General features: G+C 41.0%; 2 protein-coding genes across 14 annotated transcripts in view; one reads left to right on the top strand and one right to left on the bottom strand.

The window, feature by feature from the left end:
• Window positions 1–25,602, bottom strand: part of plppr2a (phospholipid phosphatase related 2a) — a 165,467-nt gene that overhangs the window by 46,026 nt on the left and 93,839 nt on the right. For 8 of the 11 annotated variants that reach the window (XM_044182583.1, XM_044182582.1, XM_044182585.1 and 5 more), the window contains one exon: window positions 9,459–9,576. In XM_044182583.1, the coding sequence (XP_044038518.1) occupies window positions 9,459–9,576 (118 nt within the window). The other 3 variants (XM_044182592.1, XM_044182586.1, XM_044182589.1) reach the window with 3 other exon arrangements.
• The window catches only part of LOC122869492 (paralemmin-2-like), a 31,318-nt gene continuing 28,071 nt past the window's right edge, over window positions 22,356–25,602 (top strand). Inside the window, exons 1-2 of one of the 3 annotated variants that reach the window (XM_044182579.1) lie at window positions 22,673–22,809; window positions 25,070–25,203. The gene's annotated coding sequence lies outside the window, so the exon portion shown is untranslated. Of the gene's footprint in view, window positions 22,463–22,672; window positions 22,810–25,069; window positions 25,204–25,602 lie in introns of those variants that run through there. The other 2 variants (XM_044182578.1, XM_044182577.1) reach the window with 2 other exon arrangements.

The raw sequence follows: 25,602 nt of genomic DNA, 5'->3' as shown, positions 1-25,602 counted from the left end.
CAAGCCAGAGCTGTTTTAAAGTCTTTGGAACCAAGTCCAAGTCAAGTCTTTAGAGAGCTAGTCCAAATCACGCCCCAAGTCTTTGCAATGTGACTTGCAAGTCAAAAAGCAAATGTTTCCAGTCTATCAGTGCTTAGTATGAAAATTACAATAGCACAATGGCCAATCTGCAAGTAATGAATCAAAGCATTTCAACATTTCAGCAAAAGCTATAATTAGGCAGCGTAGTGCGTGAGGGATCAGACTTGAAACTGCTTTATCAGTGAAAAAATGAGCATAACAGTTGATGACTGAAGATAATTTTAAGTTTGTTTTTTGTAGCGCAGTTGACTCACTATGTTTAACATTATACCTATTGAACAAATTTTACAAACAACCAGTTCAGTTAACTTAAAATTTCTTTCAATGTTTCTCCTAAATTTGTTCTAAGACAACTTTATGTTCTTTATAGTGTATGAATATTTTTACAGTGTAATGTAGAGCGCTGTCCGTGATGATAGCGGTGCTGAATGCACACAACTGAACCAACAACCCAAACACAGGGCTTTAATGCTCAATGTCAGAAGGATACAGATTTATAGAAGGATAGAAAGTAACATCAAAATCTGACTTTGGTCATTTTTTTAGCAAAAAACGTAGTTGAAAGGCAACTCATAATTAGTAGGACTATGAAGCGTAGTGTCCTGGCTGTGTTTATAAGGCGCATGAACACACGGGTGACAGTAATTTCAGTCTTTTCTGCAGTTAAGATCATAAATCATTAAGCTGTGGGAGCATTTTTACGAAAACATATTATTTGATATTTTTATCACAAAAACCTCACACATGGGCGACAGGGCGGGTGGCATGACAAATTCGGCTCTCTAATATCTCTCTAATTATGCTTTCTAATAATTAGTACAATCGACAAGGGAAAACAGATGAATAATAATCCTAAATATTTAACAAAAATGAAAAGGAACTCTTTAAATAATTAAAAGCAGGAACTAGCACATAAAGAAGTCAGAATCATTTTCTCTGCAATACACAATACAGTTGTAATGGGTTAAAAGGCTACCAACTTTTAATGTTCACTGTTAAACTTTGACACAACTGCAAACAATTCTTTCTGGAAGTGACAAAATAAATCCGATCACATTTATTTGTAGACACAATGTGATATTTTATGATGGATTGCATCTTGCTGTAGGAGAATCGAAATCAAATTGAGTTTCTGCAGGTTAGCAGGGAGGAAAACTAATCCATTTCTGCCTTCAGAAACCTACTGTAATGAGTTTTTCTACAGTCTCACATTGTCAAAATTTCTCATTTCAACACCTTCACTATTGTGTTTTTTTAATTTTTCTCTAACTGGTTTAAAAAGATTTCATAAATCCAACGGTTATTCAATTCTCAACATATAGTACAGATCTACATTTTGTCTTTCAACTGCAGTAAAACCACCAAACTCACAAGATGAAGTAGTGAGTTGTGGCGAAGAGATTATATTCAGTGCGCAGATTACTATTCATCAGTGCGCAGGTTTGATAGTCTGTTAGGTTTGTTATGCATCACAGCACCACAATTCAAAACTGCAACACAGCAAATGTTGTTTTGAGGATGTTTGCGTGTCCACCCCGGTCTCTGTATGTTCGGTCTATGTCTATGTGAGTGTGAGTGGGGAGAGGTCTTTGTAAGCTAGACTGGGGAGACTCTCTGTGACAGGTGTGAAGCTACCAGAAGTGTTACCCACTACTAAACACACCGGCCTATTTATAAAGACGGAGGATGCAGCCAAAGAGACGCTGATGTGCTCTCTGTCTAATCTCTGCATGTCGCTCAGGTGTTAATGAGGCTTGCGAGACTTTGTGCATGCGCATGTGTGTGTGTGTGTGTGTGTGTGTGTGTGTACGTGCATGGCGCAGACACTCATCAGAGAAGTTCTTTTTTTCCCCCCTAAGTGTCAAAGTGAATTAAGTGAGAAAAATAAGCAATGCAAAAAAACATAGTGATGGTTATGTTAAAAGTACTGTTGATAAATAAGGTTCTAAACTATGTGAAACACTCAAAAGCTCACAACCAGTTGCAAACAGTGGAACTACGTCTTGTGAGGGAGCTTCAGCTGTGTTACAGCAGTGCCCTCTGGTGGAGAAATTGCTCAGACTTTTCTCCATCACTATGCTCTCCTTCCTAAATTATATCATTACTCTGATATAATTTAGGAAGGAGAGCAAGATAATAAGATAATAAAACACTTTGGGGGGGGGGTTCTGTTGGCAGAATCCCATGTTCCCGTCCATAAGTTTAATGTAAGACATCCATCCACATATTTCATGTTTTCAAGATAGGGACCTCAGGGAAAATAGTGGAGGATTAAGACTTTGGCTGCTCAGATGTGGTTTAATATAGATGATGGCAAAGGAAATGATCACACCCTCAGTAACCCAATTGAGAATACATGATAGCTGATCTGCAACATGGGAGTTTCAGTGTTTGGAACAGCTTGGAGCTCATCAAAGAATTGTGTTAAAAACCTGAAGGTAATTTTATCCGCCAGCCACCTCACCTCAATACTAAAGCTTTTACACACTCAGGCTCACATCCTAAACTTCATTTAAGGGACTGTATGGAAATTATTGGGGAGGTCTTCAATCATACTTTTTTTTTTTTTTTTAAGCAAGACCCTCTCCAGCGTCCAGCATTTATTTCACAAGAACTGACCTTGTGTGCCTCTCCAAACTCCATTTTGTAGGGGTTTTTTACAGTCCCTGATATGATGACATTGTAAATGCCCAAATAGCAAACCTATACTGATAAAAATCCAAAATGTCCCAAATCACAGCTGGTATGGAAAGGCCAAGGGGTAAAGCTGCAGCGTAAGTGGTGCAACAAAATTTTAATGCAGGTCAAAAGGTGACATTAAAAAGCTCACATGCAGAGCTGAGAGAAGGGCTGTAAAAAGTATTTACAGTGGTGGAATAGGGCTTTATGTCCGCCCCTCCACTGGTCTGGATAAGTGCCTAATCTAAGGCTCTTCACAATAGAAAGCTGCTTTCTCCATTACACCTCTTCACTGAAGCACACAGTAGATTAGCTTTAAACAAAAATTACTTTTTAACAGCAAATTTGCTTGTGTGTCCCCAGATGGCAGAGAATAATTATATTTTTTTAAGGGTGAAGGTAGAGAGAGTTTGATCGTCCAAACAGAAAACTATCTACAAAATGTAAATAAAATGTGCACTGCTAGACTGATTCATTTTTGATCCCCACGTGAAAAGGTTCAAGAATTCATCTTATTGTATCATCAGCCTTTACAGAATTGGATTAGATGAGGAGGGGAGATAATGACATAGATTTGCACACATTAAAACAGGATTAACCAGAGATTAATGAAAGGTGATGTCGATAGCTGTGCTGTTATGAATGGCTGAGAGAAATCTGCACAAAATCAGAGACAAAAGATGAGCGCTGGCAGGGCATCACACTGAAAAATGAGAAATGATGGAGCAAAATGGAGGGGATAGAGGAGACACGCACAACAAGATGGCTGAGTGGGTAGCACTGATAGAAAAGGTTGTGACTTGTGATTAGGGCAGGGAGGATGAAAGGAGTTAGAAGAAAGAGAGCAGAGATGGAGAATGAGTCTGGCTGATTGGTTTCCATGGTAACTGCTGATGATGTGTGGGGCTAAATAAAAGAGCAGGTCCTTCTGGCTTGGTATGGATCACTGTCACATTTCCCACACACACACACACACACACACACACACACACACACACACACACACACACACTAAATGCTGAAGGTGTGGAGGGACACGGTTGATAGGCAGTGCCACACCTTTCCTCATCACAGGCCGAGGATGAATCAGCTCCGATCTTCATTTACCGTAATTTAAAGGAATAGTTTGACATTTTAGGAAATACACATATTTGCTTTTTGCCGAGAGTTAGATGAAGAAGATCTCTATTATTTGTCCGTTGGAGCCTGCAAGTGGTTAGCTTAGCTTAGCATAAAGATTGGATTGGGAAAGTCCAGGAAGTCGCTGTGTCCAGCCATGAAATAGTCCTGGACGTGACCCCCTGTTAAACCACAACTTTTCATTTTTTACACATCGTTTTTTTTTGGGGGTTTTTTACTGATAAACAAACAAGACATAACATATTAATTAGTGAGCTTTACAGGAGCTGGTAGGCAAAAACCTTTGTACAGAGCCAGGCTAACTGTTTCCCCCTGTTTCCAGTCTTTATGCTAAGCTAAGATAACTGGCTTCAACTACACATTTACCATACAGACATGAGAGTGGTATCAATCATCTCGTATAACTCATGGCAAGAACGCAAAGAAGCGTATTCCCAAAAATTATTCAAACTATTCCTTTAATTTAATCCCTGTGTTTTTATAAAAAAACAAAATGTTCAGCATGACGTTTCCTTCTATTGGTGGTCCGTGAGCAGTTAACTCACCAACTTTCCTCACACAGATTTGTCAGTCCACTCCAGAATGCCTTCTAGCCAAAAGCCCATTTCTCAAATATTAACTTATTAATAGTTCACTGACGTTGCTCTGTACGTTTCACAAAGCAGATCAGGCACTGCAGCAAGAGTTGCGGTTACTCAGCATGTTGCAGGCTGTTAATCATCATCGTTCATTATTTTTAATGCGAATAATTTATTCGTTTTTAATGTAGTTTTCCTGTTTTCTGAGTCATATGGAACTCAAACTGACCCAGCACAAGGACAAAGTGTACGCTCATGTACCCGTCGCAGGACTAACAGATAGACTGACCAGCTTTCTTACTCACAATCGTGGCTATAGGCAGCTCGCAGTATCTGGAAACTAGGACGCATTAAACTCCTGGGAATCAAAGAACATGCAGAAAGGCCCAGAAATCAAACCTGAATCCTTCTCACTAGTGTTGACAGCACTAACCACTAAAGCACCTCACAGTCAATAATTAATGTAACCTTGTTTAAGGCAGCAGAGTGGCTCAGTGATTCACAGCAGGAAGCCAGGATGCCAAAATGTACCATTTTCACCTCTTCAGTTTGTGATGATTTTCTCTCCCAGTAACACATCATTGCTTCAGATATAGAACCTAAAACAATTTTTTACACTTAATACATAAAACCCTACTTTCTCATTTGTCCGCTATGAAAATCTATATTCTGCCATCCTCATCGTGGTACTTAAGGTCTTTACTGAACATGAGGTAACTTCTTCTTCTTTAATTCATGGAAATAATACTGGTTAATAGATGGGTCGTATCTTTCTAATATGAAGGCATCTTCTAATGTCATATTCCAGATTTAAGAGTTAGAAAACCACTGTTCTGCAAAAACTATAATAAAATAATAATAATAATAATAAAACTTTGTTTTATTCATGGAAATATGATGGCTGAATGGATATTGGACTCTTACAAAGGAGCACGAAAGAGCGAAAATTCTGTGATGTTTCTGTCTGCTTGGCAACAGCATCAGTAATGAGATCAACTCCTCCAAACCCAGATCATACTGTGACTCAGTGGCCTGATTTCCAACATGAGTGTAGTTGCCAGATTATATCTAAATGCAGAATAATATATCAGGACTGTTTACACTGGCATTGGGGCTATAGTGACAGAGATGTCAGCAAGAGTTTGGAGAGTTTTTCCAAAAACCAAAAACAACAACAGTGTAAAGAATTAATTAAACAGTGTGTTTATCTGCTCTAACATAAGCTGCAATCGTTAGCATGTCCAGCTAACTAGCTTACTACAACTAAGAAACAGCCATATGCTTGCACTCTAAAGTCCGCCACTGACAAAGGCTCTCGCCTTCTCTCACCTACTCTGCTTTTATATTTTAACAAACTAACTGCCAGCCATATAAATGGAAGCATTACAACCTTAACTAGTGTTACAAACTCACTTAAGTACTCTATGACAAAGTTTAGCTTGCTTTAAGCAATGCAGGGGGTGAATGACTATTGCATGTTTTCCCCTCAGGGCTTACTGTAGCTGTATGTGCACAGTGCTGAGGCCTTTAAGTCCTACAAACCCATATACTTAACCCAACCTGACTCGACTCAGCTCTCGTACATACTCACTACCCTCGACGCTCCCGTACAAGCCGTTCATGTACCAGAGTCAGACAGTAGACTCAGCGCCTGTTAGCCTGTACTATACTGTGCTATACCTGGCTGCCTGGCGAGACTCGTTGTTGCAGTTTGGTTGATATTTAGACAACTTTTAGAACCTGTTAGTGTTTTGCATTTTGAATACTGTTTTTGTCTCCAGGTAATTTCTTATTTCTGCTTCTGTCATGATGAACATACAAATGAGTTACTTACTTAGTGTGAAAATAATAGACACGTAGCATGTTCATGTTGTGTCAGATATATGTAGCCTACAGCTTGAGAGGATAATGAAGCATATTGCTTACCTCCACTTGACACCTGCATATCATGTTAGTGTGCCCTGCACTCTTGCGCAACACCTAATACTCCAAAACCTCGAAATACTCAAAATACTGGATACGTTTAGTGGTCCAGACCTGGGTATACCGAGGCAACATAAGACTCTAATGTGTGCAAGCCAGTCCTGAATGCTATCAGGGTTTAGGGTAAAATTATTTTTGTCCTGTTTTTTTATTGGATTTGTTTACCCAGGACAGCATTATGTTTGTCAAACACAACGGTTAGTTCTCATCCTGAAAGCCTTTTCTCTCATAACATTAAAAGTGAAAATACACTGCTTCAAAACAAGTTTATAAGCTGTTAGAACGAACAGTCTGATCTTTTTTTCCCTTATCATCCTCATAATACTAGGACTAAATAGCTCTACACTACAATACAAGAACAATGCTGTTTCTTTATTTCCATGTCTCCGACATGAATCATCAGCTGGTGAGGATACTGACTGGGACACGTAGCTTTAGCATCAGGCTTTTAGCACAGTATCAAGTACGTAGCCATCCAATCCCGGTACGCATCGGCTATCGTCTGACAATGATTTAGTCTCTGGGGGCAACGGCCAATGTTTCGGGGCTTCCGGTGTAGCCAGCGGATATCCAGATAACAGATATCCAGGCCACGACTTCCTCTTCCATGCGTCGGTCATTGTTTACAGTCCGATTAGCAATCTCTGAACTCATCCGCTATCGTCTGACGACGATTTGAATGCAGATACATTTTTAAAAAGCTAATCTCTAGGGTTCCGAGAGTGATAAAAAGCTAAATCGTCGTTGTACGATAGCCGTTGGGTTCTGAGATTGCATTTCGGCCAATGCGTTCCGCCTCTTTTGCTCTCCACACGGACTGTTTACCTACATGCGACCAAAGCCAATTAGCAAAAGAGAATTAGCAGTCATCAAGTGCTTATTCAAGACAGGGTTCTCGATTTAAAACAAGTCAGGATGAAACATCAAAAAGTCAGCCGGAGACATTTTTAACCAACTCATTAAGCTAACGTTAGCTTAATTAGCTTGCTAGCTACAGCTGGTACAATTTGCCAAGCGACAGGTGTCATTTCAGCCAGTTTGCAATACAGTAATGAACCTGGTTGATGCCTCATAATATTACACTTTCTCACATCATACAAGGTTTAAATCATTCACTTGCAATCAATTATTTCAATCAATATATACATATACTGTATATCACAATAATATATGCAGGGGCAATAAACTGTTGTTACACCCGCTCCTTCTCTGGTTTCCATGTACACATTCATGCTGTCGTCTCTACAAGCAGAAGAAAACCTTGTTCACTGGCCTCCATTACAGGTAACAGCTGCAGGCCTCTTTTCCCTGGCCCTGATTGCTTGCTAGGGTTTCTCCATCCCAGTACAGATAGATAGAAATACTCTCTTCTTCTCTATCACACACACACATAGAAGTAGAGTTAGCGAGGGAATTGACTGAGACCTGAGGGCTGAGAGTTGATGTGTGGGAGGCATATGGCGGAGTGGCCTAATGGAGAGCTTTTACAGTGTATTATAACCACAGGGACCAGTGTTTCACAGACAGGCTCACAGGGGCGGGGCGGGTTAGTCTATTGTATCCTGGTCCGTCCTTTGGGGCCAGGCACACACACAGATACAGTACAGTAGGTGGACAGTGAAGATTTGCTGAGGTGTTCAGGTAAAGAGCAGCTTAAATACACCAACATCCCTCTCAGTTCATGACACATTTACTTGCAGTCAACTACAAAATAGTGTGTGCAGGAATTGCTGAATTTCAAGAAGATGGCAGATGTCTTGGCATAACACACACACACACACACACAACAAACACTGTCGCCCAAAAAAATACTGATAGTGTCTTCCTTACTGATAATCATGCTCTAAATTTTGGAACTAGGGGGGCTTCGGGAGATGTAAACAGGAAGTACAATGCTGAGTTAGCTGTGGGCTACAACTTGAGCCCTGTTTTTTTTAGCCTATATTTGTTACATTTTAGCGAACTGGCACTATTAAAACTATGCCGAATTGTGACATTTATATAGTTTTAGGTTATAATAACATTAGAAATATCTCAGATACAGTGCAAGGTGAAATACAGTTCGCTTTGCACATACATTGTCACTATAAAAGTGAATCCAAACATGTAAATCCAACATGATGTAACTTCTGCATCACATCATGATACACCTGCAATGCAACGATGCAACGCAAACAGCTTCTGAATCTGTTACAGAACAATGCACTATTGGTTGGCTTACTTGAAGCCAGTGAGCTTCTGGACTGTTTGGTTTGTCGAATTTTCTCTTAGTGTGTTTCTCTGAGCATTCTCGGCCTGCCACAGGCAATGACCTTTGGCATGATCTGTGCAACACAGCTCCAAAGCCCACAGTACAGCTGCTGAAAATCCACTCAGTGCTGTGACATCCACAACCACCTCCATGAATCATGCAGTTCACAAATATGTTGGGAAAAGCTCAACACGCCACAGAACAACTGTAACCACTTTGCAAAGCCCCAGCTGCCCCTGGTGCTGGAACAGGGCAGGATGTGTGACACCGAGTGGGAATGTCAGCAGCAGGGAGCGTGTTTGCTGAGCTGTCCCAAACTCTACTATTCAGCCTGAAATATTTAGCACTGAGGCTTAGATTGTAGAGATGTGAGGAGCGGAAAGTGCATTAAGTTGGGGGGTTGGATAGAGAGTCAAATCTCAGAGCCACAAAGGTTTCTCCTCGCTGACAGGACAAGCAATCGCAGAGATAAATCACAAGTCAAAGCCCAGAGAAACAGGAAATAGGAACAGAGATATGCAGGATCTGCAAGGCCCTGTCCAGAAATACCTCTCGGCTCTTCACTCACTATTATTTTACACAAACAGGATAAAGGTATTTGGTGAGGTGATGTAGTCTCCGCTCAGTTTTGTCCAGTCTTGGGGAAAATTAGAACTATTTCAAGTGTTGATTCTCATGTTGAAATTTGTTCGTTTTGTTCATAGACACAGTGACAGCAATAATGATAGCTTGTTCATGTTTCTTACCTCCACAAACAGGAAGCAGGGGACGATGGAGCTGCTGCTCTTCACACCCGGCTTCTCCTCCACTGCCATCCCTCTCTTTCTCTGAGCGTCCCTCTGTCCAGCTCTCTGTCTCCTGATCCTGAAGGAAAGAGAGTTAATCAGGTTAGTCCACTGGCCAACCTGCGGTCAAGTCCAGAGTGTGAGATTATGTGGAATCCAATCAGGACAAAAGAGCTTTGGACAGATCAGGGGCTTTCCTTAATGTCTTATCTTTGTTTTAGCACAATCACACTGCTGTTTTATTCAGCACATTGTTTCTGTTACCTTTTTATTGTTTATGTATATGCCACATCCATGAATATTTAATACATGCACGAAGAGTGAACTCATTTCTTAGCACTGTAGGCTATGTGCATTCAGCAGTTTACTGTTGCAGCCATTGACATTGCTTTGGTTATTTTGGATTTTGATGCATCATGCTCTAGAAGTAAGAACAAATATTTTGAATCAATTCTGCAAACTTGGCATTGAATTTAATGATAACAGTGCACTGAGTCTACAATACAACATCTAGGTATAATCATTTAACAACCACATACTTAAAACATTGTTTAATGTGAAATAAAGCTACATATGTAAATCATTAGAGTGTATTACAGTAATATTGCCAATGTACAGTCGTTAACTGGCTAACTGGTAATATGCTAGCAAGCCCGGAACATCCCAGCGCTAGCCAGCTACAATGGGAGACTCTCGACAGACGGCTACAACCTGCCATGTGACAATTGAAGGCGTCACTAGCCTTGTTAGCTTACTATAAGAGGGTACTCAGTGGTGAAGTGCATTACACAACTGTCCTTGAAAAACTCCGTCCAGCTTGTTCATCAACCACACGTTTCTTTCACCTCATTTTTATTCAAGAGATGTATTTTTACCATTTCTGTTTTGTGGAGCAGTTTATACTCCAGAATATAAAATTGGGTGCAGCACACCTAATATGATATCTTCCTTCCTTCCTCCATCTGCTAGGTGGAGTTTGTTACCTTTGTACAGAGCCAGGTGGCCTGTTTCCCCGTTTCCAGTCTTTGATAAGCTAAGTTAACTGACTGCTGGCTGTAGCTTCATATTAACGGACAGACATGAGACTGGTATCAATCTTCTCATCTAACTCTCCACCAGAAAACAAATAGCCGCCACATATCTCATTTGGCAAGAGACAACTATACCTCACTGTATTTCCACTTAAACTGGAAGAAAATGAGAAGACAAGAGAAAATAAACACACATAAAACACATGGACAAAGGACAGACAAGCACACAAAGGACATGAGCTTCAACATTGTACTACAGAGGACAAAAGGGAAGAACTGCCAGCAGTATGTAGCGTGTGATCCCCGTTGTCACACTTTGTCTCAACAGTGAATAGGAGTGCTCAGCTAGATTTAGTATTGGTCTTCAGGTATTTATCCATCACATTGCTGAACTTAAAACACAAACTCTCTTTTTAGAGGCTTGACATGGACCCTGAATCATCTGTTGTCAAGTTGGACAGATTTTAAACATACACACATAGAGAGGAGAGGACGGGTAGAAAAAAAGGATTTTTTTTGTATCTGAAAAGTTGTCAGGTTGACCTCTATTCTGCTGGTGAGTGGTGTGTTATGTGGTAGAGAGCTTTCTTCCTCCTAATTCCTTCTACACTGGTGGAAAGAATAGGCCTGAGGGATGAATAAGGCATGAAGCCAAGCTCTTAGCAGCCCTCAGAACAACGCAATGTGCCAACCAAGACTGCTTTTAGAGAAGGTTGGTTGGACTCTGTGTGTGTGTGTGTGTGTGTGTGTGTGTGTGTGTGTGTGTGTGTGTGTGTGCTTGCTACATAGTGAGGATTGAAACAAGTTTTTTACCTACAGAGTGAGGACATTTTTAGAAAGTGAGGACATTTTGGCCGGTCCTCACAACCTCAAAGGGCTGTTTGAAGGTTAAGACTTGGTCTTAAGGGTTAGGTTAGAATTAGGTTATGGTTAGGAAGAGGGTGAGGGTTAGGCATTTAGTTTTGATGGTTAAGGTTAGGGTAAGGGGCTAGGGAATGTATTATGTCAATGACGGTCCTCACAAAGATAGAAGTACATGGATGTGTGTGTGTGCATGTGTGTGAGAGACTTGTCCAAAAAAAAAAAGTAGCTGTCAGGGTGAACAAGCAGAAGCCCCAGGTAATGGAAACCAACAGTGAGAGTAAGAGAAACAGAGAGACAGAGGGAGGAATCGTTCCTGTTTCTTCTCCACTAGAGGCTGATGGGAAGTGTTACTTTGAGTTTCATTCCCGCAGTGGGAGGCAGCACAAAGAGGCTCCCACAGCCTGGGCCACCGGCTGAGAAAGTACACGCATGAGCTGTGAGTTGGTGGTAACTGATCTCCTCAAGATGAAACTGTATTTTGGGAGAAACCACTCGGGTGGCCAGAGATGAGGCGGTGAAGCTTTGTTGATTAATAAAGATAATAATAAGTGGGACACCAAGCCAAGGATGATTTCACCTAAAGAATGGGAATTCTAAAACTTGTTACATTCCCCATTGGTGTATGCAGACTTCTGAGCTGTCCCACGCACATTTGGTGTAAGTGAATCTTTCTCAGAAGCGTTCTCTGAGTGCTGATTTGGGTGACAAGTTTTCATCTTAATTAGTATTCCAAAATCTGGCCACTGCTCAGTATGCAAAACATGGAAACTGAGCTAGAGGCTTACACAGATCTTCTTAACGTTACTGCCCTCGCATGAGGAGCATTAAAATCAGTGCTGGGCAAGTTACCTGACAAATGTAATCAATTACTTATTACATATTACTAATTGAAAGTAATTACATTGCTTTCCTAATTACTACACAAAAGCAACTAGTTACATTACTTGTTAATTTGGTTTTGTTACTCAGCACAGCTCCGTCAGAGTATTTAAAGCTACTATAATCAACATTTTATAATAACAATGCATCCAATGACAATGTGAAAACGACGTGACAATGTCAAAGGGGTCGCTCGTAGTGATGCACCTACAGAGAATTATCACCTGAATCTGCAGCTCCCCTCGGCTTTACGGAGTTTCAGCTCATTGTTTAGCTGCCCAGTGTGAAAGTACACTCCTGACTGACTCTGGTGGTAAGGTTTGTGATCTCCTTGTAATTACAATTAATTACTTCAAGGCTTCTGTGTTTTGTGCTTATTTCACTATGTGTTGAGTGCTTGCATGACAATTTCCACAACACCGGCCCGCAACTTTACAGTTTTGATTCACTGTCACCACTCTCATAGCGTCGTTTTCAGCCACATGCTGGCAGCTGTTTTCAACAAAAACCCACAGTGCACTACCTGCTCAGCACCAAACAGCAGACAGACACAGTTACAGACTGGATGCTGAACATTGTGGAGCATTTAGCAGCTAAAGAGCCAGATGTTTTCCTCCGGAGTTGGTAGATACTGAAAACAGAGGTAAAAAAAAAAAAAGAGTGACTATTGGACTTCATTCATCAGGTGATCGCAAACATGACGCCAAATGAATGATAGTGTTGGATGTGTAAATAAGCAACTGTTTGCTAACACGTTCGTCATGTCATCTTAGAAAAAAATCAGTTATTGCGGGTTCAACACGTGTAGAAATTGAAAGAAATTGTGGTTTAACAAGCTAGCTTACAGTTTCGAGTTATTTACTGACCATCAACAGCTAACTTAACGGTGACTCCATGCATCACTCCAGTGGTCCCGTCCTCAGCTGAAACTAAAACTCTGAACAAAACCCAGGGGACTCCTAAATGTAGTCTTACTAGTGGCTAATGCTAGCAAGTCAGCAAGGTAGACACAAACCAACATGTAATTAAGACAATTTGGACTTACTGGAACTTGCATTTCTCCCATTTTGGTAGAGGCTAAATGTCCTACCCACACCTCCAGCCCTGCGCTAAGCTAACACGTCCAAGTCCAGTCTGTCCACTGAACGCAGAGAGAGAAACTGACCTGAACCTGGGCCAAGTGAAAATGGGCCTAATCTGATAGTCCATCTATCAATCAGAGAAAATCAAACCGACCTGTCAACACAGTCGGAGATGGGTGGATAGAAAGACGTGTGTAGTTTGAGGGGGGAAACAAAGAATTAGAGCCAAGGAGACAGTTGAGACACACACCCACAACACACCAATCAGAATAAAAACATAAGGGAACTGAAATCAAAATGGTGGAGATGAGAGGAGCAAAGCGAGCTACAGAGGGGAAAGTTGAACTAGCACCGTCACACACACACATCGCTAAGAGCAGGACATTTGAATCCCCTGCTGCTCTGAGGATTCCAGTCAAAGGGTAGAGACCCAGGCAGCCATATGTCCTCTCTCCTGCCTCTGCAGTCCACCACCCTGCCCCAGGACATACAGTACACATGCCTGTGCATGTGAGCACACACACACACACACACGCACAACAATCTGGATCATGCTTGATTTTAGTTATTTCTGCCTTGCCAAACATTGCTATTGCAGAGTATAACATCACATATCCTTTTATACATAAATCCACATTAGCGCAGCAGTAACATAAGAGAAGGTGCAGCAGCAATGCAGCGTTAAAATGCCAACTGTCAGTCAGCCATTCTTCTATTTCTGTGTGCTTCATCCAGAGAGATAACTCTGCCATAACCTAAATATTCAAGACTTTGACTGCAGAACATTTTTCAGTGTGGAACAGCGATGGAAATAGGCTCTATTTTTTTTGGACCATTTACCTGCAGCCCAGTGCTGTCACTGTCGATCTGAGCAAAGCCTCACATCCCTCAGCTCTCATGTTGCTTTGGATTTTTTCTTTTGTATGTGTGTGTGTGTGTGTGTGTGTGTGTGTGTGTGCAGTGTGGCCATTTTTGCCGTGCCATTGTCACACCAATTTCTTTCAGACTTCCATGCTTTATCATACTCACACATATATTCTACATGCAGCACAGGAAGCTATACTTCTTGTGCATACACAGAGATACACACACAGGCTACAACCACGAACAATACACTTGTCCTGACACCTGAGCTGAGTCACAAACAAACAACAAACATCCCACTCCTCTGACTATATGACAGTCCCTTCCTACTAGTAATATAGCAAAGTCAAGAAGGAGAGTAAAACCATAATAGGATTTACCCTGTGCTGGATAATTAAGGTTTCTGTTTGGGGAATACCACCGCAAAACATAGAATACCACAGAGAGACACTCCCCCCACCACAACACACACACACACACCCCCCCACAGGCACACTCAAAGACTCTGGGAAGAAGCACGTAACAACAGATCCACTGAAAGCGCAGAAAATGCAAAACATTGACTTCCACAACATGACTGTTCTGTATTGGCACCCCAGGCAGACCGGCTGCTCAAATCACCCTGGCATTCCCTCCCTCCTTACCTCGGACACCTCGTCGCCAAGCTGACGGTTGCCGTGGCACCAGATTCCTATGCGGTGGCCATGTCAGATCTGATGATGGTAAAGTAGTGTGAAAATCTCCTTCCACCCAGCTGGTCTGTCTCGCCTCTCTTCCTCTTCCCCTCCCTCTACTCTACCCTGCTCCCTCCTGGTCCACAGTGAAGTGTGAGAGACGGCGGCAGCAGCAGCAGCAGCAGCAGCAGCAGCAGCGTCTGTGTCTCCAAATCTTCCACACATACACACACTCACCCGCCTTTTAATTAGCTTGTTCCAACAACCTGCGATGACTAATAAATTAAGTGGCTGAAATTACCTCCTGTGCAGTGAGCGGTCCAATGAGGAGACACGGAGGAGAGGGAGAGAGTGCAAAAACATGTGTGTGAGGGAGTAAGAGTGTATCCGCGTGTGTGTGTGTGTGTATATGTGTATATGTGTGTGTGTGTGAGAGAGAGACAGTGATCGAGAGAGAGGGAAGAAGGGAGGGCATGCATTATGTGTGTCAGCTCATTTGTATTCAAAGCTTGTTTTCCCTCTCCATCCCTCCCCTTCTCTCTCCCTCTGTCCATCTCTCCCCTTATCTCCCTCCATCCATCCATTCCCCCCTCCTCTCTCCCTCCTCTTTTCCTCCCTTTCCTCTTTCCTTTCCTCCTCCTCTTCGTGAATGAAGTAGAGGACATGAACCTGACCCAAACATTGAAGGAAAAAAGGAGGGATGCTGCAGACTATGAAAAAAAAAAGGCTGCACATATGTGTTTGTGTGTGTGTCTAAGGCTGCTCAGCTGCCTGCCTCCAGCTCAGCACACTCTGGATGTGGGTTAATGACACAAGGCTATTGATCTAGCACTCCTGGAGCGCAAGTAACATCACAGGTCAGAGCTGGTAACACAGAAAGAGAGGTTGGCCAGACTGGCTGCACAGTAGTGCATGTGTGCCTGTGTGAGCTTGTGGCGGACACGTCAATGTTGAAGGTGAATGACAGGTTGGAGTCATGCAGGAAAAAGATAGAGCTGAAAGCATCTCTGGTCATGATGAGATATAGAGGAGACAGAATTAGCTATTAAAACAATACATCACCGTCTGCTGTGAAAGTGCTGAGGGCACACCCTGCTATTTAAAACTATGCCAGTTCTGACGCACTATTTCTCTGTAGAGGGTCTAGGCAATGCAATAGATGAGAGCAGCGCTGTCACCCTTTTGGGTGAAAGCAGCCCCTCTAATTTGACTGGTGGGAAATGCAAATTCTGAGATCTTTAATAGCAATTTAATAGCATAAAATAAGAATACTGTATTGCTTTTTAGCTATTAGGAGCCCAAATCCTATGGCCACTAAGGCAAACAATTATGTTACGTCGTTGCCAATCAATGTGTCTTTATATAGGAAAAAAATAAAGAAATAGGGGTTGCTGAGTGTCCTTTCAGTGCAACGAACCAAGTGGACTAACCTGACATACCGTATTGAATCTCCATGTAATGTATTTCTGACATCTGTCTTTTTATGTTGTTAAGACACTTTATTTTTTGCTATTTTGGTAGTCTGTCCAATGTGAAGTTACTGTAAACTAATTACATCGCTGTGGTGAAGCAACCGCTGTCTCTATTTTGATAGCCGTTTGTGCTTATTACATGACCTTTTACCAAGAAGTAGAAAACAGGTCGGTTTTAGCCCCACTTCCTACAAGGTTCATTATTAGAACTTAGGTCAGCTCAATTTCTGTTAATTATTAATGTTAAAATACCCACTGTTCACCGGTCTTTCGTGTGGACAGACTGTTGAACCAAACTCCATTCTAAAAGCATGTGTTTTATGGTAGGGCCATATTTTTTTACAGTAAAATCTTGAGTCACACCATCACTAAGACTCTTTTTTGATTTGCTTGGATCTACAGGCACAATCAGTTCACATGCCATTTACTCAGTAACAACATTAACTAACCTGTTATGCCACAGAGGTACACGTATTGACTGGCCGGGTCCCACAGTTTACCATTTTCATTTTCTCTGTAGATGCCCTGAAGCCACAGATACAGCCTCTTTGGGGGTAAAAAAAGAAATCATAAACAGTTTTTTTTTTTGTTTGACATGCAAAATGCATGTATAAGCAATAAGCTCAGCAACTTTTAGGAGTGGCGCCACTAGTTTTTTCAATTTGGCGCTGGCACTTTTACAGCGCTTGTTTTCACCCAAAAGGGGGCGTGGTCATTCTGAAGACTGGAAAGTGACATATGCCTGCTCTCATCTATTCTGACAGATGCAGAGAGGACTGTCTATAGCAGTAATGACAAAAAATGAGGAGGTTGCACTGAATTTATACTAGATTAATGCTTTTAAGTCAAACTAGCAGCGTGGCTGTAGGGATGGCTTTGTTGGTTGGTTGGTTCACCACTACTGTCTAGATTAAAATATCTCAAAAACTATTGGATGGATTGGCAGAAAAAATTTGTGCATACATTCATGATTCCCAGGGGATAAATCCTAATAACTTTGGTGATCCCCTGACTTTTCCTCTAGCACCACCATGAGGTTGACTTTTTGGTTCTGAGTGAAATGTCTCAACAACTATTGGATGGGTTGCACTGAATTTGGTGCAGACATTCCTGTTTCTCTCAGGAATTGAATTGTAATAACTTTTGTGATCCCTTAACTTTTCATTTAGACCCATCATCAAGTCAGAAATTTAATTTGTCCAATACTTTGGCTTATGACGTACAAAAACATGTACGGAATTGTTGGGAAACACGCTTATTCACTGACCTTGGCCAAGAAACAGTTACAGCACGTAATTTCCTGTAAATCCACAACAAGTGTTTACATTTCACTTTGGATTAAACTAATGAGATGAACCAGGCAGCTGGTGGCTTCTGACTTGCTCACTCTTCATTAATATAGCATTACCTCAGAGACATTAATAGCCACTAGGCACTTTTTTATGAGCACATGATTTATATTTTATGAATGATAATACATCGAGAAAGAAGCAAAGAACACCAATAACTGCCAGTGACTCATTTTCTTGTAATGGTGAAATGGTTGACGTGGTTAGCAGTCTCGAGAAAGAAAAACACCAAAAAAGGAAATGGACAAATCCACATGGCTGAAATGTAAAAATCACCTCCCTAATTCACAATCCTTTATCCTCAAGGAGTTGGGAGGAATCAAATTAAAGCTTTACAGAATTTTTTTGGCCCTGTCCCTGAATTTGCCAATGAAATTCACCGTCATTCTATGTCAATCCCTCCAAATCACCACCTCACTATGTCCCACTTCCCCTCCTCCAATGCTGAGTGTGCCGTCCTGCCCCGTATGGGTCTCAGCGGGATTGTCATGGTGGTAGATGAAATATGGCCCCAAGCATCGTGGAAATGAAAAATCTGCCTGTTATGGGGCCGTTATGGTTTACAGCACATTGGATGCCTGTCCCATGGGTCTACTCTCCTCCCAGCCATATACCATGCTCCATGTCTCTGTCCATCCCCCCTCTCAGGCTGCTCGCACCATCCTCGAGCCTACAATGGAAACCTCCCAAACTCTGTCTTTGACTGATGGAAAGAGAAAACAGCGAGCGAGGGGTATCGAAGGATATAGTAGGGCAAAAGAAGGAGGTTGGATCTGAAAGAGATCTTGCAGAGCTGTGCTTGCTGTGTGAATTTGTTGTTACCAGGGAAACTTTGCCTTTGCATACAGAAGCATGCACAGAAAAAACATTTAGTAAATGGGACGGAAGTTATATGTACTGCATGCATTAACACATTTACTTATCCTCGCACATTGCACGACCATGAATCCAGTAAAGCTTGTAAACTGTGCACTGCATGCATGCATGAATACAAGCATCCACAGGACCCTTGGTACAAGTAGATGCCTTCCTTTACTGCATACTGGCACTGTTTAACTAATGTTTAGGCCGGTTTGGTCAAGTTTGCATTTGTACTACTACCACTTGTATTAGCAAAAGCTAGAAATTTCAACCTACTTTTAGCTAAATACTTTTAGCTAACTATTTAAACCATTTATCTGATACATTTAGCTATTGAAACTATTTACTTGTTACTTTTAGCTAATTATTTTAGCTATTTATCCATTCATTTAGCTGTCTATTCCAACCATTTCTCCATTACTTTCAGCTTACTATTTGAACTGTTAATGAATTACTTTTAGCTAACTGTTCAGACTTCTCTGCTTGCGTTCTAACTAATTTTTATGCACGTTCAATGGCAACACCTGGTGTTTAGGTGTTACAGCTGACTCAATATGTGGATATTTTTTAGGGAATCACTGCTTTAAGGGAATAGTTTGACATTTTCCCGCTTTCTTGCCGAGAGTTAGATGAGTCTGTACAGTAAATATGACGCTACTGCCAGCTCACTAACTGACGCGTTATATCGAATTTGCTTAATCCGTACAAAAAACAAAAATGCATGCGACATTTAATACATGAACGGTCCAGACTTCAGGAGGCAAAAAGGGGCACATGAGCACACAACCTTAATATCTAATTTCAAGCCTATCACATAAACACACCGTACGCAGATACACACATTACCCCCCTGTTACCACCACACAGCTCTCCAAACACAACCCCCCATGGCACACAGACACACACATGCCCCTGTATCATTATGCCAAGAGCTCCAGCTGTGGTCTACAGGGGCTATTCATTAATCAGCTCAACAACAAAGGACCACATTCCTACACTTTGCTTTGTCCTTTGTCCGTACCTCCCACTTGATCCTCAGCTAATTTTGCCAGTTAAACACACAACAAAGCTCCTATTTTTTGATTTTTGTCAAACCAGATCATCCCTGTTACATCATGTCTATCTGTATTAATAGTTATTGTTGTGTATATAGCACTTTCAGTCTGTAAGTAACAAAAAAGCAAACAAAACATAACAAACTGACAGATACTGAATACTTACTTTACTATAAAGTGACAGTATGCAAGCATGATCGATCATTGTTAATGCAAATTTCAGCTTAAATAGAACTGGATTGCTTAAGAAAGTATTTAACAGCTGTTAGATCATGTGTAAAAGCATATAGAAGCTATCAATGGACTTAAACAGCATCACTCATACACAGCTCAAGTGCCTTCACATAAAATACCTCGAGTGGCTTCCTCAAAAGTCTCATTTAATTCAAGCCAACTACTTCTCTTCAGGAATTTGTTTCATAACATAGTCTCCTGTCTCAGGTCGTTGTTTTATCACGGAGTTGTGCCGCTTCATGCTAGATATAAGGAATTTCTTGAAAATGCCATTGCTGACAGACCATGAACACAACAGCACGAGGGCAAGGTTCTACAAATACCAAGGGGGGGCTACAGCAGGTGTTCCCCTCTTTCATGGTGATTGGAAAATAAATTCCATCTCATGTGATTTGATTTCCTGAGCTGCAGTGGGCTATAATCGCCCCCACCCCTTTACACAGGATCCAGTGGAGTGGTCCCTTGGTTATGTAGGCTTGCTATAAACCCCTCAGGCACAGAGGGAAATGATGCATGTTATTGTGAACACACCAGATGGGGTCCTGAAGCAGTGAACAAGGAGATAGAGCAGCAATCTTTTCATAATGAGATGTAAATGGAGGCCACCTCCAGGCTGGGGATGGTGACAGGGAGGCACATTTGAATGGATGACACTGCAAAGTAATGTAAGTGACAGGTAGCAAACCTGCATGAAAATAAATCACATTTGTCAAATTAGGCTGAGGACTCAGCCCCTCTTAGACCGGGACCTATTATTAGAAACCCACCAGGCAACATTAAAGCGTCTAAAATCCACATTTTTACAATAACCACAGCTCAAATGACTATGTTTAATGTGAAAGCGGTTGCTCGTAGTGATGAACCCACAAATTATCACCTGACTCTGCTGTTCCACTCAGCTCTACAGAGCTTTATGGCATCTCTACTGCTCGATTGCTTTAAAGCTCATTGTTTTCCGGCTGCTTTACTGTTTTGGTTCAGGCTCACCGCTCTCAGATCGCTGTTTTTGAAAATTAGCTCTATCTTAACCAGCCACAACATTACATTCTAATGCATCCATATTAATAATCAATCACTAAAAAATAAGATATTATATTAAGTACATATAATAACACTCTGAAAGATGCCATCCTGCATAATGAATACTTTTGGTTTTGAGTACATTTTGCTGATAATACTTCTGTTTTATTTCAGTGACATTTTAAATGTTGGACTTTTACTTGTTACATAGTATTTTTCAGTGGTGGAGGATGTATTCATTTCCTTTACTTAAGTAAAAGTACTAATACCACAATGTAAAAAGTTCTGCATTTGAAATGTTATGCCAGGAAAATCAATGCAGAAAAATGGCCCCTGTGACTGTTATATCAATGACTGTCATTATTATTACTGATGCATTAGTGTAAAAAGCAGGATTTTAGTGTTTTAGTTGGTTGAGGTGGAGCTATTTAAAAAAAAAAACTATTTTGTATAGGGCTGCAACTAATGATTATTTTCATTATGGATTAATCTGCTGATTATTTTCTCCATTAATTAATGATTGATTGGTTTGTAAAAATTCTGAAAAATAGTGAGAAATGTCGTCACAATTATCCAGAGCCCAAAGTGGCACCTTCACAAGTAAATCTTCACATTTGTGAAGCTCGAATCATGAAATGTTTTAAATGAAAAATTACTTCAATGATTATCAAAATATTTGCCAATTAATTTTCTGCCAATCGACTCATTACTTAATTGACTAATAGTTTCAGCTGTACTTGTTTAATACTGTTGGGTAGTTTCATTTATAACATCATATTTTATAAGCTGTTTGTATGTTTTGTGTGCAAAAATCTTAATTTGTAAAGTGACTCGTAACTAAAGCTGTCAGATAATTGTAGTGGAGTAAAAAGTAAAATGTTTCCCTCTGAAAAGTGGAGTAGAATCAGAGAGTGGCATGAAAAGAAAATGTGTACAGTATTAGAGTAAATGTACTTAGTTACATTACCACTGGTATTTTTACACCGTGGTATCACTACCTGTAAAAGATCCGAGTAATTCTTCCACCACTGCTAGCTGGTTAACATAGTGAATTCAGCAACTAAAAAGTCAAAAGGCCAGATTTTTCCCTCTCGGTTAGTGAAGACCAAAGACAGAGCTAAAGAGAGAGTGAATATTGGACAAACACGACAACAAACGAATGCTAATGTTTCCTTGTATCTGCAGGATGTGTACATCGGTGTATTGTTTGCTAACAAGTTCGTCCGGTAGCTTGTTTACGCTGCCCGCAAGTGTTGAAAATTAACAAAATAAATGTAAAAAATGGTGTTTAACTGTGATTTCATGAGTGTCACTCATAGACTGTCACTGTGTGAAGAGATAGCAGTTCAGCCAAGATTTTTTTCTTTAAAAGGACTGTTTATTGAAGCTCCTAAGATTTCCAGGGTGTCAGTGAACATAATATCAGCTGTGAAGCCTGTCAGTCATTCTCAGCTACCTATGACAGTGATTTGTGTGAGATAGCGTACCTGTGATTGGCAGAGAGTTAGGGAGGGATGTTTGTTGTTCTTCCTGCTACTTTGGGGAGCTGGAGTTTCTAGTCCAAAGAGCTGGCGTTAAAGGTAACGGTTTTGTTGTTTTGGCGTTGGCTACGTCGCAAATGAATTGCTATGAGAAACTAGCTAACGTCTCGTAGCCTTCTTACTGAAGGACGTTAATGACAGGAGTCTGCAGCGCCACACACATAACGTTAACATACCAGGCTGAAGTCACTCCCACCTCTCAGTTTGTGAACTTGTGGTCAGTTTGGGCTCCCAAAGAGTCACGCTGCAAACGGTTACACCTGAGACTACTAAATGCACAACGTTACTGAGCTTATGCAGTCTGTTTGCAACTCGGTTCATTTGGTCATATTGAATATTTTATATCAAGTTGCTGTGTGAACTCTACCACCTGCACGTTGTGAAAGGTAAGACGCTTTATTCATTACTGCATATTCCTGCTAAACAACCAGTTATTTTGTGAACTTTCTGACGTGCCGTTGCATGAGTTTAATTTTTGGGGATAGAGATGGGAAGCAAAAATGTCCTGTCAAAGATGAAAACAGTACAGAAAAAGAATAAATGTCCAATGAAATGAATATTTCTGGATATTCTTGTACAAATGCAAGGCTGGTGTTGCAAATAAAACTACAGTCTGCATCCAAAATAGCTGTTTTATATGCAGCTCAGACCGCACAGTAAACAACAAGTCATTCATGGGTGACTTACAATGTATCCCCACCAGTGGACACCCCACTAACAACAAATACCTCAGTTCATGGCAGCAGACAGAGTTAATATGAACCAACTGTTCAGGAGACAAATTGCTGTGGGACACTCTGTCTGTCCCCCAAGGCACAAGAAGCCTATTTAGTCCGGTTGGTTTTATTAACGGTTGTGGCTGCAGTCCAGGCACACCACCACCTATCAGCATCACTGTCATCATCCTCATCACTGCTGCCACCAATTTGGCCCCGGCTCTCTCTAACTCTAGACATGTGCTGTTCCCGCTGCTGTCTGTTGTCCAACTGCTGTCTGGCAATAATTCATCTGAGGTGTCAGTTAACAGCGGCCCTGGGTGGAAATAGTGAAGAAGTTGGGATTAGGAAAAGAGATGTGTGTTTGAGACACAGGAACCTTTTTTAAATGGATTTTTCAGTCACATTTTTCATCTTTGAAATAAACTGTTGAAACTTAATATGAATATTGTAGGCTGATTTCCACCAGATTATGCCTACAAGTGGGCAAAATATGTGGCTTCTTATAACAGGTAATAGTTGCCATACCCATGCTGACAGCAATGACAGGCATTGATGGAAAAAGGCACTATAGGCTCAACAGACACAGGAATTGTTTTCAGGGGTGAAAAAAGTGTCATTTGCAAGTACATCAAAGATGTTTGAAAATATTATGCCATTATAAATGCTGCAAATTTTCATCTACAGAGATAGATAGATAGATAGATAGATAGATAGATAGATAGATAGATAGATAGAAATACTGGCTTTTGTTTTTGCACAGCATGATCTTTAGCAATGGTGAGGGCACTCAGTGTGGCCTATCACATCTATCACCCCCAGCAAAGGTGTTACTAATGACATTAACAATGGCTCCATTATATTCAAGTGTCCCAGTAAGCTGTGACAGTGAGCCAGCATGAACAATACGAGGACCCTGAAACTGAAGCAGCTAAATGGAATCCGGCCATCATTAACTTTTATTATTTACACCTGTGCTTTCCCTACTGTGACATGTGGTCCTGTCTAGTTGGTAACCCTGGATTTGCGGAAACTCTCGCAAGATTTAGGTTTAAGCAACAAAACTACTTGGTTAGACTTAGGAACGTGCACAATGAAGAAACAACGCATACACATCTTGCGAGAGTTTCTCAAATCCAGGGTTACCATCTAGACACAACCGTGACATGTTAAGATGTCTTCCATGAAAAAGGCCTATCTAATTAGACATTCATATACTGAAAGGGTCATGTGACAGGACTGAGAGATGAAAAGTTTATAATAGATTTGAAAGAATAGTTTGACATTTTGGAAAATGCACTTTCTTTCAGCATAAAATCATAATGTCATTTTTACACTTTGGTTTTGTACAGGTTAAAAAAACAAGATATAACATGTTTATTAATGACCTTTAGAGGTGCTGGTAGGTGGATTTTGTTACTTTTTTCCAGTCTTTATGCTAAACTAAGCTAACCGGCTGCTGGCTGTAGCCTTATATTTAACGAACAGTTATGAGAGTGGTATTGATCTTCTCATCTCACTCTCGACAAGAAAGGAAATAAGCCTATTTCCCAATGTGTCTGAACTTTTCCTTCAAGTAATATAAATAATTACATACACTATCCACTACCATATGTTGTTGAGTTTGCATAATTTTGTCATGGCCCAGAGAATCAACCTTTTACTGTCACATGATACAGCTGAGATAAACCAAAGCTAGCTTGCTAAGACTCATATCACTTTGTTGTCAGTCCAAACACCTCACCAATTAAGAGTGACAGTGTCATTGTCGAATCATGAGATGCACAAAGATGAGTACATGAAAATGCAATGTAAGGGAACCAAATATGTATCTTCTTAAAAAGCTGTAGGCTAAACATGGAAAGTGTGTGTGCTGATGCATTTGGCTGTATGTGTTTATATGTGTCTGCATGTTGGGACTGTCTGCCAGCATCTGAGAGAGAGACAGAGTGAAATCTGCAGCACACTGACGGCCTGACAGTGTTACAAACATCCAGATTGGCGCCCAATGCTGTTGAGACTCACTATAAGACACCCACATGCTGAAGCAGAGTGCCTCATTAGGTAGGGGACACAGCGGTGGGGGCGGAGGACGAAGAGAAGATGGGCGGGAGAAGGAGAGAGATGAAGGGAATAGTTCTTCACGCTCCATCTGGACAGAATCTTTAAAAATGCTCCTGCAGTGTCGGGACTTTACAGAGAGAGTTCAAAGTGTTGGTGACACGGAGGAGGGGTGGAGGGTTGTAGGTCACCATGAAATCCTCGGAACAGGCATCTTACTGAAAATGAAGCAGGATCCGAACTATCAAACTTGAACTGCCCACAGCTCTTCAATGTATAATAACGATTGGTTCCCCTCACTGGTGACTGAGAGCACTGTTGTCAGCTCAAGTGTGATTCACAGTATGTCACTTCCCTGTTAAAAGCCTATGAAAAGACCACAAAAGCCACAGAAACAATCAT

This window comes from Siniperca chuatsi, linkage group LG21 (genome assembly GCF_020085105.1).
Source record: "Siniperca chuatsi isolate FFG_IHB_CAS linkage group LG21, ASM2008510v1, whole genome shotgun sequence".
Classification (NCBI taxonomy): Eukaryota; Metazoa; Chordata; class Actinopteri; order Centrarchiformes; family Sinipercidae; genus Siniperca; species Siniperca chuatsi.
This window is presented reverse-complemented; position numbering and strand designations above follow the sequence as displayed.